Source organism: Leptosomus discolor, chromosome Z, assembly GCF_034619465.1.
Source record: "Leptosomus discolor isolate bLepDis1 chromosome Z, bLepDis1.hap2, whole genome shotgun sequence".
Lineage (NCBI taxonomy): Eukaryota > Metazoa > Chordata > Aves > Leptosomiformes > Leptosomidae > Leptosomus > Leptosomus discolor.
The window spans coordinates 69,577,219-69,594,971 of NC_141419.1; the positions used below are offsets into that span (position 1 = coordinate 69,577,219).

A 17,753-nucleotide genomic window follows, 5' to 3' on the forward strand; every position below is an offset into this window, starting at 1 on the left:
CAAAAAACCACCAGAAAAAAAAAAAAAAACAAAAAAACGTAGTCTCAATAGCTTTAATCTCCCTTAACTGAATCACAAGAGTACCAGAAGAGAGTAGCAAAGGTGGTAGCTCAGCATGTACTACAGATCATTATGGAGGCGCTGCAGAGGACATCTTCATGACAGCAAGGATGAATGCCTGAAAACACTGAAGACAGTAAAAAAATTCCCAACAGCTTCAACAGAAGTTATGTTTGGCTTAAATACATTATAGCATTTGTTTAAACGTCTCTTATCACTACAAGAGACCTCTGTAAAACATTCTTTTAAAAATATTGCATGTAATTCATGCTATTAGCATTAATTATGGCAACTGAGGTCAGAGTAATTTTATAAACAAAATCTGTATTAGCTATAAGTTTCAACTATAGCTACTTTTCCTCAATTGTGAGCAACTTAATTTACAGAGCTACTACCCCAAATTACATGTCCTTTAATTTTGTCTACTGAAAATCAGTGATAGCAGAAATAGCAAAACAGGATAGAGAGTATTTCTGTCACATGAATCAGTAGAATGCTTCACACTTGGAAGATTTAAATTCACACTTTCTTTTGCTACACATTTCATTCTAGATATGAGTTCCGGCATCTTAATACAGCAGACACCACAGTATAGTATCTAGGCACACAAAAAGGGAATTCCAGTAGAACATACCACTTGATCATGTCTTAGCCATATGATTAGCTACAGTCATTAAGAAAACTGGCTGTTGTACTTGAAGGGCTGGCAGTTCACATTTCAGCCTACTGCATGCAAGTCTCTGCTAGCATATGAGCTAGACAGAGCGAATATTCAATTGTTAGCTCCTCCTCTTCTCCACTGGAACATCTTACATCCAACAAAGGCAGTACCCCTCTTTACCAGTTTCTGTTGCCAGAGGAGGATTCCTTTTACAGTACGCCACAACACATTCAGGACTCTATAGCTGGTTTTTCACATCCCATCTTGGGATCTCTGTTTCTCTCTTCATTGACCTTTTATACCTGTGTTAACCCACTCAGACCTCCAGGGTCCAAGTCAGAGAATTCAGAGCATTGCGCTAGCTCATAGAAACATCAGGAACTGCAACACCATCAGCCTGGGCTCGTTTGACAAAATGAGTGAAAATTGCAAGGCAGCATTTAGAAAGATGCCAGATTTTAAGAGAGACGTACAATTGGATTTACTGTTAAAACAAATGCTGTAAGAATTTCCAGAACTATATTACTATTACAGAAAACATCTGAGGAGTACGCTGCCATTACGTTAAACAAACCTGTTGCATAGGCAACAGATGTAAGTATGGTATAACAAATGCCAGGCAACACAGCATTGAGTTGTTACTTCCTTCAGCTGTGAAGTATCTTAAACTAAAAAAAGTGCTCAAGCCATGTGAATCATGTTCCCTTGGTCATTCTGAGAAAGCATCTCAACTCCACATTTTATTTAGAAATAATGACCTTGATCACCAATGCCTAAGTCCCAGACACTCAGCCACCAGAACTGTACCCAGACAGGCACCTGGGTAGCCATACAATACCGCATGCAAGAAGCATCAGACATCTCAGAAAGATCATCCTGAGGTGCTCTCATGCTGACTCAAAAGCTCAACAGGTGGATCAGAAATCCACAGAGCTGGACAGCAACAGAAGAAATTAAAAAAAATGTCTATGAATAGGCAAAACTCTGATTAGGCAGACCAGTCAGGGAATGCGAAAGTATCAAGAGAAAGTTCCTTGTAAGAACTCAGTCCAGTTAGTTACACATTTTAAGCTGTGATATATTTTCCAATATGCACTACATTATTAGTGTAACCACAGAAAAATCCCTCCAAAGCAGTTTAAATACGTGTCATCTATACTTACTTTGGCAATATTTTTAACTGGTTTTCTCTAAGTTCCAATATCTGGAGTTTAGTTAATCTGTAACAGAAAGGCATAATAAATTATCACAATATACTGTATTTTATGACAAAACCTATCTCTGAACTTATTTATATTGCTGAACTTCCAAAAAAGATGTATAAGTTTGAAATTTTTTTTCTCTAAGAATACAAATATATTTTGAACAAAAATCTGCATATTATTTTAAATTAATTTATTCACTGGGGTTTGGTTTTGGTAGAGCAGCAAACAAACCAGATCTTGCCCGCTTTTCTGCACCTGCTTGAACACATTTGTTTTCCTTCATCCCAAAGATTTTAAAGCACTTCATTGGATTCATTACGGGTACATGTTATCATCATACACAGAAGTACACAGGAAGTAACAGAAGAAAGGCAGGATCAGTCCGCACAAGTTAAGATGTGAATTTCTAACACTGGCAATGTATCAAACCATTTCATATAAACCAGCTTGTTAAACCATCCTTCTATATTCTCTTTATAGTCAGCTTCTTAATCCATTGTAGTATTTCTGTTAGGCAGTTTGACCTTTCTTTCCGTAAATCCTTGGTTGCAAGATAAATAACTTCTAAATCCTAAACTCAACTGCTTGGCCAAGATAAGTTCAAAGCATTCTTGACATTCAAACAATGTACCATGCCCAGTGGAATTTTTTACATCAGGACAGCAGTGACAAGACTATCTCTTTATTAAATAAAATGCAGAAACTGACTGGTTTCAATACAGTCAGGATTGTGAAGACAAGAGTTCTATGTGACCCACTAACAGCTCTCATACAACACAAAATAGGGGAAAGCCCCCTGACTCAAAAAGGAGCTTACTGAACAGACTTTCACTCTTTCCTCAACATGTTTAACTGAGTCCATCGTAAGGACAGAGACAAAAACCTTAATTTTGATTAAGTAGTAAGAACTATAGTTAAAGTAAAAATAGAAAGCTGAAAACAGTATTTATTTTTGCTCTAGACATTCACTCGTTGGATGAATTTGAAAGTAGCAGTCTGCTGTGCCTACAAATAACCTAAGAATGTAACAGTCACCTTGAAACAGAGCAGAGGTCAACATAGCTTAGCACTGCAAGCAGTACTTGCCATCTGGTAGCAACTGCTGGAGGGGAACCTCCTGCCCCCAACTTCTCGAAGAAAAAACAACACTAACAGTGCTGAAGGAATACCCTAATAAAAATCCAGTTCATGGTAATATCACTGCTGTCAATCTAGGACATAACTGGAAAGGACTTCCCAGCCTTCTTACCTTATTAGCATCCTAAGGTACCAATCTGTGACAAAACAGAACTTGTCTGTTTAAGCACCCTCAGATTTGAACGGTCATTTTGGGCTTGGACTTCCAAACCCAAGAACAACCATAGGCTGCATTAGGCTCCAGCTGGTGTTTTGCTCTGATGACAGGGAAAATACCTACACAGTTTTTAGTTTTTCTTAACAACACGTGTATGCAGCCAAATTTCTCAGTTGAATGCAGTAGAAGCAAACCTCCATTCATACGCTAAACTATATATATCCACACCTACACTTTGCTGACTTCAGACAGAACTGACTGTGCTACACTTCTAATAAGCTAATTCTGTGAACTTAAAGATTGCCTTTAGTAATAGAAAGGTTCAGAGCTTCGTGATCTTGTTTCATGTTCTACTCTTTCTTTAGCTAACCCTAAGAAACTGAAGATATAAATATCTAATTTCTTACGCATAGACCTACACAGAGGCTACTAGGGAAATATTTTGAACCTCTCTCGGCAGGGAGATACAGGCTGTGTCTAAACTAGTAATTTTCTAGCAGTAATTGATAAGAAATATTGGACTGAAGCAGTTGTCACTTTTTCCACTATGACTGGAAGGGTTAATTCAAGTTTAATATGATAATACATACCAAATACTCAGCCTAGCTGCTCTTTAAATTGCTGGTGTAAACATCCATGCTAAATATCTGAATTGCTATAATGGAACTGAAAGACTGGGGTGTAATTTGGAAAAGAAACACAGAGAACTAGTCCACCTATACTAAAGGAAAAATATAAGTCACAGTGGCAGAATATATACTTCCTGGGCCATTCTATCACAAAGATTTGTCACACTCATACAGAAATATTTAATTTCTCAACATGAAAAACCCATAACCACAGAAATATTTACACATCACCTAAACACAAAGCTGTAACAGTATTATTCAACTTCAAGTATATCTGGTATAACAGTATTATTGTTGCAGTATTTTTACTTAATGTAACCAACTTAGCTTGCTTTTAAAATGCAGCTCAACTTTAAAAAAAACCAAAATATCTACATGAACACCTTGACAAGATAAGATCAATAGTCTTCCTAAATCTGATTTCTTTAACTATACAATACATAAATAATGTAAAAGAAATATATAGCAAGTATACTTCGAAACTTGCTGTTCCACAGCAGTCATTCCTTGGAAAGCTAAAACTATTGCAGAGAGATGTTCTTTATTTTTCACCTCCTTTGCAGTTTTGCTAATGAAGATTTTATTTTTTTTTAAATTGTAAGTAAAATATAAAGGCAAGAAGACTGAAATATGTGTATACTAAAGCAGGCCGCCTCTGTAACAAGTTTCAGCAGAATTGCATATATGCAACTAAATTAAGTCCCCAGTTTGATCTTCACTGTACATTTATGTAAAAAATTATCCCAAAGTAGATACTACTAAAAATATCTACTACCAGCAAATTGTTGAGAAAGAAGATTAAAGTAAATTCATTGCAATGTCACAGTAGAAAGTCTCGGAAAGCAATACCCCATTAGAGACAACATTCTCAGAGTTTTTAGAATGACACTGAAGATAAAACTCCTTGCTTATCTTCAACACCCACCAATAAATAATGATTCCCTTCTAAAGCAGTGAGCTTCCAAGTTCAGAATGCTCTGCTTATATGTTTGCATATTTAAATATAAATATACATGATGTATTTAGATGCAACAGGTACGCTTTTCTTAGGTAAGCATAAGTAATTCTCAGATTTCTGTGCACTGGCATAAAGCCTAACTCTGGGATCTGTGCCAATATTAATGCATTCAAATTAGAATTTGTGAGCGGAGGAAAAAATCCACTTTATCACCTCAGAATTCCAAAGGAACTGGCACATTTAATCAAAAGTCTGGTGATTTTAATAAGTTGAACAGGCTGCACTGGTACAACATCACTGAAGGACAGCAAGTATGTAATGCTCTTAAAGAACAGGAAAAAAAGATTGGATCATCTTGACCTCAAAAGTATGCAAAGCTTTAGCACAAATTTTAAAGGCAAGAATAAAGCATGGAGATAAATGTAATAAAACGCTGCACGGATATACTAAAAGCAGTTTGCATTACACAAAGTTTTCTTTCCTAAGCATGAGGCTTAATGTTACTGATAGAGGCCCTCAAAGATCCATTTTGGGACTACCCTGCTCAATACTTTTTAACAGTAATCCTAAGGGATAGGAAAAATGTTTAAGCTGGCTGATGCCACGAAAGACAAAGACAATACAGTGATTTATTAGAACACTGTAGGGAAAAAAATCTATACAACTTTAAGAACTGGAAAAAATAGAAAAGGGACAAGATGTCATAGCACTAAGTCAAGTACTCATGATTTCCTTGTAGAGTCATCATCCATTTCTAACTGAGCCGTCCAATGCATTAGTCGATCATGTGGGAAACAACACGAGGCAGTTGCAAAACCGGCTAGTGGAACACTAGAGCATAAACCACAGACATTTCCAAGAGAAACAGGAAGACAATCATGACACTGTCAAGCCATGAAGAGACCTCAATTTGAATTCTAAATATAGCTATGTATATCATCATCCTGTCAAAAACAAGAAGATGAATTCAAACTGAAACTCATGCCAAGATATTATTAATATGATCAGGCATAAAGAAAAATCTGCCACGCCAGAGGGAAACAGAATTTTGTTTAGTCTAACAAAATAAAGAAGGGATATGAGAACACAGGTGAAGAGAATGGGGGACAACACTCAGGAGAGATAAGAGCAATTAAACTGTGGAACAAATGAACATGAACATTCAGAGAGAAACTGATGCGGGAAACCAGGTTTCTAAACTGAACTGCTGGAACAGAGACTCCGACACACGGAGCACAAAAACCTTGCTAACTTTAATATGGCATTGGCTCAGGTTTTGAGGCATTATTGCCTATAGTTGCCAGTAAGAGCAGGCAACAGAACTTAGTTACTTCATGTGTTCCCATGTAATGAAAAGTAATAGCTATAAGGTCATATATAAAAAAATTAATGCACCAAATTAGAAGAATCTGAAGGCTTGTCCTTTGTGGAATAACCAACAATGCTCTAAATATCCCGAAAGCTTCTATCAGACTGCTTTTTTGTTGTGGTTGTTGTTGTTGGTTTGTTTTGTTTTTTAAAAAAAGCATTCCCATATTCTGAAGTACAAGCTAAAAGACCATTTGCACTAGCAAGTGTTTATAACTAGGTGTAAAGTTGTGGGGTGGTAAAGCCGTCTGATCACTTACAGAACAGAAGTACTCAATATCAAAGAGGTCTGAACCTTACTTTGGAATGATATTTTAACAATTAATTGTTTTCTAATTTATTTGATCTAAATATTGTCTTCTTATAGAATAGTATTTATTCTGTGCAACACCATTAGCAAGTAAACATCTACGAATACTTTGAATTCATTTAAAAACAGCCAGTGAGAAAAGTCTTAATTTCAGCTTAATTTTCTCAACTACAAGCTAGGATGCTGCAAGTCACTTTTTTATATTTTAAAAACCAAGACAGAATTCTTCATAGCAATTAAGAGTAACACCACACTGGAGAACTGGCCTTCAAGTTGCCTTCAGTAACTGATTTATTCTTAAGCTGTTAGTAATTAATAACTTCACCATTTCCCTAACCATTAAGCATTACAGAAGTGGACAGTGATGATGAAAAAATTATAATGAGGCTTTTTAAAACTATGTGTAAGACCAACTACTTCTAAGACCAACTGTGTCAACCTGAAGTCTTCAATTTCATCTGTAGTGCCTGGTTTTCACAGAGAAAATCTTGCCATTTGATTAGACTATTAAAAAAACAGAATAGAAAAATGTATAGGCAATCACTAAAATGCCAACAAGTAAAGACCATGCATCTCCTGATCTGCCAAACTTCTGCACCACTCTATTTGGGGGGGGTTCTAATCTCTCGTAAACTGTGCTGACCCAACTATAACCATACAGCCTAAAGCAACTGCTTTCACACGGCAGTATGACTGGTCAACTAATCGCCATATTTCCTGAAAGAAAGGCTTGTTGAACACGGGATGGGGCAGGAGAGTGACAACCTAGGAAAAGAGCATAAAATAAGAGTGAAGAGAGGGGAGAAAAGCAGAAATGGCTAAGTCAGCATGGTAAGGAGAACAGGATGAACTATGCACATCCAGGAGTCTTCCTTTTAATAGTATTATCCTTTTACTTTTGCTCCCAAGATTTAATCCATTTTAAAGAGGTAAGGGTTTAATATTTGTCTTGTATTTAAGCTATCATGTGGCACAATTTTGCTTAGTCAGCACACCATAAATATGCTAAAGTCTTTCAGAAAGATTCCTCACAAGTCACTTGGGAATTACAGATGTACATGAAGGAATCTGTGATCCAGGAGAGGACAAGTAGAATTACAGATGTCATTATTTGCTTCACTCCAATTACTAAAAGACAAACAACCCATATTTCAGAAATACTAGTCTCCTGTACTTACCAGACTTGTGTTGTAAAAGAAGCAAGTACGTAAATAAGTTCTTATTTCTTGGCTCTTCGTAAGTATTCCATCTGTCCTTCAGAAGCCCAGTTAAAAAATGGTGACAGAGATGCAGGGGTATTTTTCTCTAACTAATATGCGACAAATGGATTGGTAATGTACGCTCCTTCCCCTTCTCCAGTGCACACACCGCTTGAGAAGCAGCAGAAGCTGATCTGCATAAATTCAAAACCGAATCTAGATGCTAAGTTTACAACTTAACTTACCTGCCAAAATTGGCTGGCAAAAACTCAAGAAAAGCATCATTCAGGTACAGCTGCGTTAGGTTTAACAGTTGGGAAAATCCATCTGGAAGCCTATATAGAAATAAAATAATGTAGTGCCTTTGTTGCAACTGTATTCAGAGCATTAAGTTCTATTTACTTAAACAACAGTAGAGTATCAAAGTCCTACATATTTGGAACATTAAAATTAAGGTGGTACCAGAATTTCTACAAAATTGCACTAGATATTTGTTCTCTGTAAGAGCAGTTTCAAAATTATTTTTAGGTATTGAGGATAGTATCCACAGGTGATAAAAATGACAAACAACAGATGTATTCTTGCCATATATTTGTCATCTCCTGACACCTAATGTGGAGGAGGCATTCATTAGAGACAATAAGATAAATTAAAACCCACACAACATCTTTGTTCCCCAGAAGGGTTATGTTGCGCAAAGTTTGTATCTCTGGCAGTGCTGCTTCTGGCAAACTCATTTTGTCACTATAGAAGGTGACAGAGAAATTTACTCCTAATAAGATAAGCTTGAAAAAGTGGTACAGGCTTTAGAGTAAAATTAATTATTGTTATTAAGAAAGAAAACGCTCTGCATATTTCTCTGTATTCACAGAGAAATGATGGACTTAAAGCTGAGAAAGCCACTTCGTATAATGCAGGATTGCCCACATAGCCTATTAATGTGGGCAAAATACCTTAATGACATAGCTATACTGCATCGCAGTGCAGTGAGGTTAATGAAGATACTTCTTAGGTAACTCTGCTTCTTGTCTCCGAGGGTTGGCGCATGTCTGGCGCAAGTCTGAGATTCAGCAGTGTTTGCACTAAATACAAAACATCAGAAAAAGAAAAAACTTACTTTGAAATTGGATTTACGCTGGCCTCAACAATTGTCAAGACTTTACAGTTTTTTATGTTTTCTGGAAACTCCTGTATGCCTGCAAGATACAGGGAGAGGCAGGGAAACAGTCTTAAATTATTAGACTCCATCACAGGCATAGAAATGACGTGCATAAAACTGCTAGCCACAAAAACTTTAATTCACCTAGCAACCAGTGGACAGGTTCTCTGATATTTCATTTTAGATACAGTTCTCATTACAGAAATACTCTTACACAATATTGATTCTTTTACTATTCTATTCCTAAAGCATTTCATCTTGAAGCTTAGCAGCATTATAGAGACACAGTACACTAACAATGCCCACTGCTCATTACCAGGTATTAAAGTACTTGTACTTCAGATCAGGCCCTTGGTCCCAATATTATTATTAAAAAAACCCAAAACGAACGAAGTTTCCAACAGGATCTATTTGTCAACTGCATGGCTTGTACGACATCCAGGTGAAATTATAAGGCTTCAAATCTTCAAGTACGATTACAGCACTCATGGTTCTGAATAGATAACCCAAAATGTGACATATGCTTGCTGTTAGCTTCAGATTATTCGTAGAGAAGGATAAAAATGCTGCAGACACACTTACATCTGAAAATTAAAACAATAAGGAACCTCCTCTTTTTCCAAGGTTATGTCCAGAAACACCAGAGTGAATTTGTAACATACGTATCTGAGAAATTCCTATTTGTCAAACTGACAAAACAGGCCTTGAAAGCAGAAGATGGGTAACCGCCACGTCAGTAGAAAATCAGTAATGAATCATTCTACTGCACAAGACTTTCAGGTCAATCTTTACTATACCATAAAAACAAATAAAACCATTGTCACCAAAACTGCAGTTGCTTTTGCAATGTATCACTACATTGTTCTTATGCCCTGGGACAGGTGTTTTTATTTTAAACAAACTTGTCCTAAGTATAACAACCACTCATACTGCAATCTTTCCGCTTGGATTAAGCATACCCTATTTTTTCAAGAAAAACCCATACACTATTAAAATAAGGTTAGTTTAAAACAACTGGGTTTTTTAGGTAACAGAAATCTTAGCTCTCCATCTTTCAATAAATACATATAATTGTGTCTGCTTACAAAGTGCTTTATGAGGTGTCTGGAGAAGGCAGCCTGAACCCAGGGAATAAGACTATCGAGAAGGAATGTACTCTGTGGATGTCCACTTTTAGGCTAGTGAGAGTTCGAAATGCTGCTTCAAGTAACATGAACTCTCCTATAGTCCAGCTACAAAGAGAAAGACAAGGGCAGTGTGTCTTCTCATTCAGAATGGCAGGTGGGATTGGTTAAGTTTCTGCATGTATCTGTTCCGAGAACACTGAAACAGAAAAAATGTGGCAAAACATCCAACTGCTAAGTAATGTTTTTACTTACATACACAGTTTCTGATGCTAGCTTAGAGTTTGGTTCTTTCTATGAGCAGCAACACGACTGACCTTGTACATTAAGACTTAGGAGATGGCAATACCACCTGCCAACAAAAGCAGTCACAAAACACATACTTTCACATTAAGTCAATCAGTGATGTTGAGCAGCAAAGTCACCATGCTGACTTTAGCAACACCATTTCTGTTCAAAGTAGACTTTTAGGTCTTTCTTGACAGGAACTTGTTTGACACACTAAATGGCTGAAACTATTACTTTTGACTCATATCAGGTGTTGTACTGTTATTGAGAGATGAAAGGCAAGAAAAGCACACTAAGCCAAAATCCAGGTGTTTAAATCCCACTAAGTATCATGGATCCTTTTCGGAAATAGCTTGTTGAACTAGAGAACAATAAAATATAGAAGCAGAGAGGATCAGGAGGAACTGAACCACCAGCTGTAATACAGGCCAAGATTTCTGACACTTCTGGTTTACTACCATGCGTGTTCATGTACATGCACACATGTATGAATAAAAATACAGCTTTAAATATATGGCTTCAGGCATGTGAAGTTCACTGGGGCTGAGAGCGGAGTCAAAGCATAAGATGACAGAGGATACTGATTCAATTCACTTTATCACTCTTGCAGTTCAAAACCAAACTAAAAAGGTAATACTTATAATGTAATGAAGCTTCATTTCTGGAAAACAGTAGTGATATTTTCAAGTCCAAAGACAGGTTTAAAAGAAATGAACCTTACCTATTGCTGTCATATAGTCTTTGTATTAAGAGGAAAACATTTCCAAGATATTTAAATATACATGATCTTAATTCCAGTTGTAGAAAGAATCCTCTTTCACCAAATGAGAATATCCAAATTCACAGATGGAAAGCATCTAACATGACACAGTATCCTAAGCCACGGCAGATGAACAAAATCTAGCACATAAGAGGCCTGTATAGATGAAGTTACAGATGACTTGTATGAACTGGCCTTCTATTGTCTAAAAGGCATATCAAGACCTCTTTATTGCTGATGATAGAACTTTACCTTCTTAAAATGTCCACATTAACCACAGTAAACCACTGCTAAGCTCTTCCTTGGAGGCAGAGCTGTGTTTCAGACTCAAGTCAGTGCCATCAGTTTTGCTGTTTTAATCACACGGAGGTTTTCTAAGCTTAGTTTTTCTGAAAGACAGTCACACTACCAACCTTAGCTTGGTTCTTGGACGAAAGATTGCTCTGGTCCAATATGTTAAAACTCATGGTTTTAATATATCAATATTAGTTTCCACTGCCTGTGTCAAGAACTCATTGAAAGACAGAAGACTTAAATCTGTGATAACTACCCAGAGAAGAAACCACATAGCCCATCTGCTAGAGAGAACGTCAATGTAAACTTACTCTCAGAAGAACTGCCAAAATAAATATTAGCTATCCAAATACAGACATGTTAAATCAGCATGCTTTTGTACATAATCCGAGGACTCTACTGTAGTCTCCTGTTTGACTATGCCTTGGGCAAGAGGCAGCAACAGTTCTAACAACAAATTAACAACAGAAATTCAACTGATATGTGAAAGCTAACAATGAAGGAGCCCATGAATTTAATTTTGCTGCTTATTAGAGCCAGGACTGTTATGGTACACTTCATCTTTACCAACCTCACTCAGCACTTCAGTACAGATAAATGGAAGCCATCGTTCAAAAGAGCAGTAAATTGGGAATGTCAGCATGACACATACCTTTTAGTGTTTACTTGTGTGTTCCTTCCTCCCTGTTTTCCCAAGTTTCAGGCATTTCTACACCACTGGCCAGTTTCTACATAAAACAAGACTTAAAAGAAAAAAAAAGAAGGTGGGGCAGGACTGGAAGATTATTAAGGGAAATTCGGCAGTGAGGTAAGCAAAAGGAATCTAAAATTCTTGCCTGAACTAAGCCAAAAGCAGAAAGCATTCATCATTCAGAACTCTGCTTGGCAAAAACCCACCAGCTAACCAACCTAACCTAGAAAGTTTAATCACAATCCCAGACCAGCTGTGGCACATGCCCAAAGGGCATACCAAAAAGGTCATACTGGGATTACGGGTCAATGGCCACAAATCTGAAGGTAATCTACCTCAGCTCTCGGTCACACAACACTGCTGAAATACAGAATCTCTAACTCCCTGGAGAGCAACGATTGTTTTGGCACAGCTCATCAGAGCAAATGTGCACAAATGTCCTTCTGTTTCAACTGGATTAAGGCAATTTTAAGTATAATCGGGGCCTCACTCGCTATCTGGAATTAAACTCATCTCCTACACAGCACAATCCTTTCCTATCACCAGGGTCAGCATAACTCGCAGCACACAAGAGAAAACCGGGACAACTTTTTCTCTCCATCAGGTAAGATTTTTTCACCCAGAAATACTGGCAATTCTGGATTTACAGAGAATTGTACAAGTCACTTCCACTGCTAGCAGAATCCTTCACTGCAATGGATCCCAGAGCTGACACCCCAGTACGCTACTCTTTCAGCCCTACTGCAGATGGAGGCTTGCTCTGCTGTTTGTACTCCAGTTCTGTGGTCACATTTTTCTTCACAATCCAATGCAAAAACTAGCATGTCCAGACTTCAGTTACTGAAACCATTACTGCTACACAGCAGTGGCAGTGCCTCTAAATCAACTTCCACCTCTTCTCCCACAGAAACATTTTAAATAGGCCTGCCAAAAAAAAAAAAAAAAAGGGAAGAAAAGAAAAGAAAAAAAGGGGGAAAAAAAAGAAGTATTGGTTCAACTCCTAAAAAGCACAGAGAAAGAAAATCACTAAAAGATGAGATCCATGGAAGCCACATGGGTGACGTCCCCAAAGGAAAGAATTCACAGGTAGATCTCTCCGTTTGTGGGGAATGTGAGAAACACAATTCTCTCCAAACAACAGGCACACCAAAAAGCCACCTTGACACACAATAAGTGAAACTACAGCCCACTGTGCACCTGTTCCGCTCTGCACCCTTACAAGTACAGAGGACACAGAGGCAAACATATGGGCTCAGTTTGCATGAATACGAAAGCAACCTTAATTATGTACATTCTTCCCTCAGCTAATCCATTCATCTTGGTCTCAACTTCTGGGCAAGCAGTTATGAGGACCTGCCTGAAAGCAGCTCCACCATAAAAAGAACAGCTTTTGTTTGTTCTTCCACTCAGGCCTCTGCTACAACTGTCCTTCTAGCCAAGATGGATCAAACATGGCAATCAAAATATTTTCAGAGCTCAAGAATGCATGCCACCACTCTCCCAAAGATTACAAAAACGTGATTGCAAAAGCTGAAACTTTAAACTGAAAGCTTAAACTAAGGTATCAGACACAGTCTGTATTCTTACATATTTATAGAATTTGCTTTAATTTGGGATTTCTACACACCTTCTGAATTAGAAGCAACACTTTTCATTATTCAAAGGAAACAGTGTGTTAGACCCCAATCAATTTACTGCACAATCCTGAGCCATCCAGCCTTCCTTTTGAACACTCATTCCTATTTCCAAAATTCTTAGAGGATCCCTTGCCACAGCTGGTTTCAGATCAACCAGGACCTCAAGTTTCCATGAGATGCCTGACCAGGCTGTAGGATGGTAGTAAAACCTTCCTGCTCAGAGCTGGAATTGCAGATCAGCGCACAGTTGGCTTCCATGTACCTGTGCACAAGGTGGTACTCAGTGCTCTAGTTGCTGCCAAGCAGTTTAGCTAGTGAAAATCTACCCTAAAAAAAAAAAAAAAAAAAAAAAATCCTTTCAAAAGAAAGGAGTAACTATTGCAAATACACTTTTGTCTGGTTCTGCAAACAGATAACCCAAAGCTTTTGAAACCTGCTGTATGTCACATCAGTTGCTCCTCTCACTCTCAGTGTCAGAACTGTAAAATTCCTTCCAATTTTGTTTTCCTTGTACACGAGCACTACAGAAGCTTGGCTTTCTGTCTGTCTCTTACTAAAGGCAAAAATACATAAACTTCGACACCTGTGGAAAAAACCTACCTTTCTCAAGAAGTAAAACTCAAAAAATAAATCTGTCATAGATTTAACCTATCATCATTAAACCTGTTACAAATTTAATAAAACACCAATTTTAATACATTTATATAGCTTTTCATTCTCTATTATCTCCAGTTTGTCCACGCAGAAAACGTGGTTCTGGACACTGTGCTGAGGGTGGGAAACACAGGGACAGACAGCTTTTGGTGTTCTTGGTGAAGTAAGGAGGGGGGTCAGCAAAACCACTGCCATGGGCTTCTGAAGGGCTGACTTTGGCCTGTTCAGGACACTGGTCAAGAGACTCCGTTGGGAGACAGTCCTGACAGGCAAAGGGGTCCAGGAAGGCTGGACATTCTTCAGGAAGGAAGTCTTAAAAGGCTCAGGAGCAGGCTGTCCCCATGTGCCCTAAGACAAACTGTCAGGGAAGAGACAGGCCTGGCCAAACAGGGACATTTTGCTGGAACTCAGGGTAAAAAAAAAGGAGGGTTTACCACTTTTGGAAGAAGAGGCAGGCAACTCAAGAAGAATATAGGGATCTCATTAGGTCATGCAAATGGAAAAATCAGAGGGGCAAAAGCTCAGCTAGAACTCAATCTGGCCACTGTCGTGAGAGGTAACAAAAAATGTTTTTAGAACTATGTTAACAACAAAGAGAGCTGAGGAGAATCTCCATCCTCTATTGGATGTGGAGGGGAACGCTGCCACCAAGGATGATAAAAAGGCTAACATACCTAATGCCTTCTTCGCCTCAATCTTTAACAGTCAAACTATCCTCAAGGTAATCAGCCCCCTGAGCTAGAAGATGGGGATGGAAAGCAGAATAACCCCCCCATAATTCAGGAGGAAGCAGTTAATGACCTGCTACATGACCTGGACACTCACAAGTCTATGGGGCCAGATGGGATCCATGCCAGAGTACTGAGGGAGCTGGCAGAGGAACTGGCCAAACCACTCTCCATCATTTACCAGAAGTCCTGGTCTACAGGCGAGGTACCATACGACTGGAGGCTTGCCAGGGACCCAGGCCTAGCCAGCATGGGTTCATGAAGGACAGGTCCTGCTTAACCAATCCCATCTCCTTCTATGACCAGGTGACCCACCTAGTCTATGAGGGGAAGGCTGTGGATGTCACCTACTTGACTTTAGTAAAGACTTTAACACCGTTTCCCACAGCATTCTCCTAGGAAAGCTGGTGGCTCATGGCCCAGACAGGTGTACATCGAGCTGGGTTAAAAACTGGCTGGATGGCCGAGCACAGAGAGTGGTGGTGAATGGAGTTAAATCCAGCTTGTAACCAGTCATAAGTGGTATTCCCCAGGGCTCAGCATTGGGGCCAGTCTTGTTTAACAGCTGTATCGATGATCTGGATAAGGGGATCAAGTGCACCCCCAGGAAGTTTGCAGTTGACACTAAATTGGGTGGGAGTGTGGATCTGCTCAAGGGTAGGAAGGCTCTGCAGAGGGACCTGGACAGGCTGGATCAATGGGCTGACGCCAATGCCATGAGGTTCAACAAGGCCAAGTGCCAGGTCCTGCACTTGGGTCACAACAACCCCATGCAGCGCTACAGGCTTGGGGAGGAGTGGCTGGAAAGCTGCCTGGTGGGAAAGGACCTGGGGATTGTGGTCAACATGAGCCGGCTGAACATGAGCCAGCAGTGTGCCCAGGTGGCCAAGAAGGCCAACAGCATCCTGGCCTGTATCAGCAATAGTGTGGCCAGCAGGAGCAGGGAGGTGATCGTGCCCCTGTGCTGGGCACTGCTGAGGCCACACCTCGAATACGAGGGGTTTTGGGCCCCTCACTACAAGAAGGATATGGAGGTGCTGGAGCGTGTCCAGAGAAGGGCAATGAAGCTGGTGAAGGGTCTGGAGAACAGGTCTTGTGAGGAGCGGCTGAGGGAACTGGGGTTGTTTAGCCTGGAGAAGAGGAGGCTGGGGGGAGACCTTATCGCTCTCTACAACTACCTGAAAGGAGGTTGTAGCCAGGTGGGGGTTGGTCTCTTTTCCCAAATAACAGGTGACAGGACAGAGAAAACAGCCTCATGCTGTTCCAGGGGAAATTTAGATTGGACAGTAGGAAAAACTTCTTTACTAAAAGAGTAAAGAACACTGGAACAGGCTGCCCAGGGAAGTGGTGGAGTCACCATCCCTGGAGGTGTTTAAAAACAGGTAGATGTGGCATTTCAGCACACGGTTTAGTGGGCATGGTGGTGTTGACAGTTGGACTTGAATATCTTGGAGGTCTCTTCCAACCTAATGCTTCTATGATAAAAGTTCCCTTCCTACAAAAACTTTTGTTTTTATCAAGGAAATCACTAATCTAAAAATCTTACAAAATGTTTAAAAATTCTGAAAACAAACTCCACTGGATTTCCTGATTTTTCTTTGAAGTGACTTTGCTTGACAATTATAGCTTAATAAGCAGATTCATCTCTCCATCTTTACTTTACAGAGTCCTTTTCTCCAATTCCACATGCTTTGAAATTTTTAAAGTTTCCTTTCCCATTTGTCCTCCTTTAAACGCTGGCCACTTGCAAGGCTGTAAGCTATGATTACACTGGGGGCTCCTTCAAGTTTACATTATGAAAAATAGAAGTTGAATCTTTATTTGGAGGACTCTTCGGACATTTTTTTATAAGGGAAAATAAATAACATTTGTACAGTCCATGTAATGATTAATGCAAAAAGTCAGTTGAGCCACAAATCTGACAGGAACAAGTTAAACAGTGTTTCCATTTAAAAACAGAAAAAAAAAAAAGAAAATACTTCCATAGGAAGACGTTAAGTTTTCTATTGAGTTTTAAAGAAAAATGTGTTCTTACTGGTTGTGAAAACTATTATGATTAGATTTACAATAAAATACAGTATTGGCAATATATTTGGTGCTTATTTTGTTAATGAGGTGGGTACTTAACAACATATATTTATATAGTAATAAAATATTTATTCACAATTAAGACAAAAGGTTCTTTTGCAGTATAAGTGTCCAGATGTGGAAAATGCAGCAATATTAAGACGCAGGCTGCTTTTTAATAAATTTGAACCCATTACAAGTCTGAGTCAGGTTTAGTATTCCTAAAATTTTTGTTTTGAGACCACTTATGAAATTAAAAATTCTAAATCTGAAAGCTAAAAACTCAGGTCAATTCTGTGAGTTTTGGATAGTTATGAATTCTCTTCTATACGGTATGTTAGCCTCCTGACCTGTTTAAATGGATAATGCCTGCTCATCACTTTCTCCAACAGTTACTTGTGCTGCTAAATTATCAGAGCTGATGCAGGCAGCAAAAACAAGATGACAGTTTAGTGGGGTTTTTGTGGGTTTTCGTTTGTTATTCCTTTTATACACACGCATTGGTACAGCTAGGATACTCCAGCAAGCCCAGAAGAGTCTTCCAAGCATTCATGCTCAAGCCATCTGGAAAAACTTTTAGAGTAGGCTATCTCTAAGCCTGCTCTAGCCATGTTCCTTACACAATGTAAAGGAGAAAGAGTGTGTGTAAAAAGACAGCTTTCTAAAC

The 17,753-nt window shown here is 38.8% G+C and overlaps 1 protein-coding gene across 1 annotated transcript in view; it reads right to left on the bottom strand.

Moving 5' to 3' along the window:
- The window catches only part of ERBIN (erbb2 interacting protein), an 80,307-nt gene that overhangs the window by 39,942 nt on the left and 22,612 nt on the right, over positions 1–17,753 (bottom strand). Inside the window, exons 4-6 of the mRNA XM_086480382.1 lie at positions 8,802–8,880; positions 7,930–8,019; positions 1,885–1,941 (exon numbers count right to left, since the gene is read on the bottom strand). Of these exons, the coding sequence (XP_086336508.1) occupies positions 1,885–1,941; positions 7,930–8,019; positions 8,802–8,880 (226 nt within the window). The remainder of the gene's footprint in view (positions 1–1,884; positions 1,942–7,929; positions 8,020–8,801; positions 8,881–17,753) is intronic.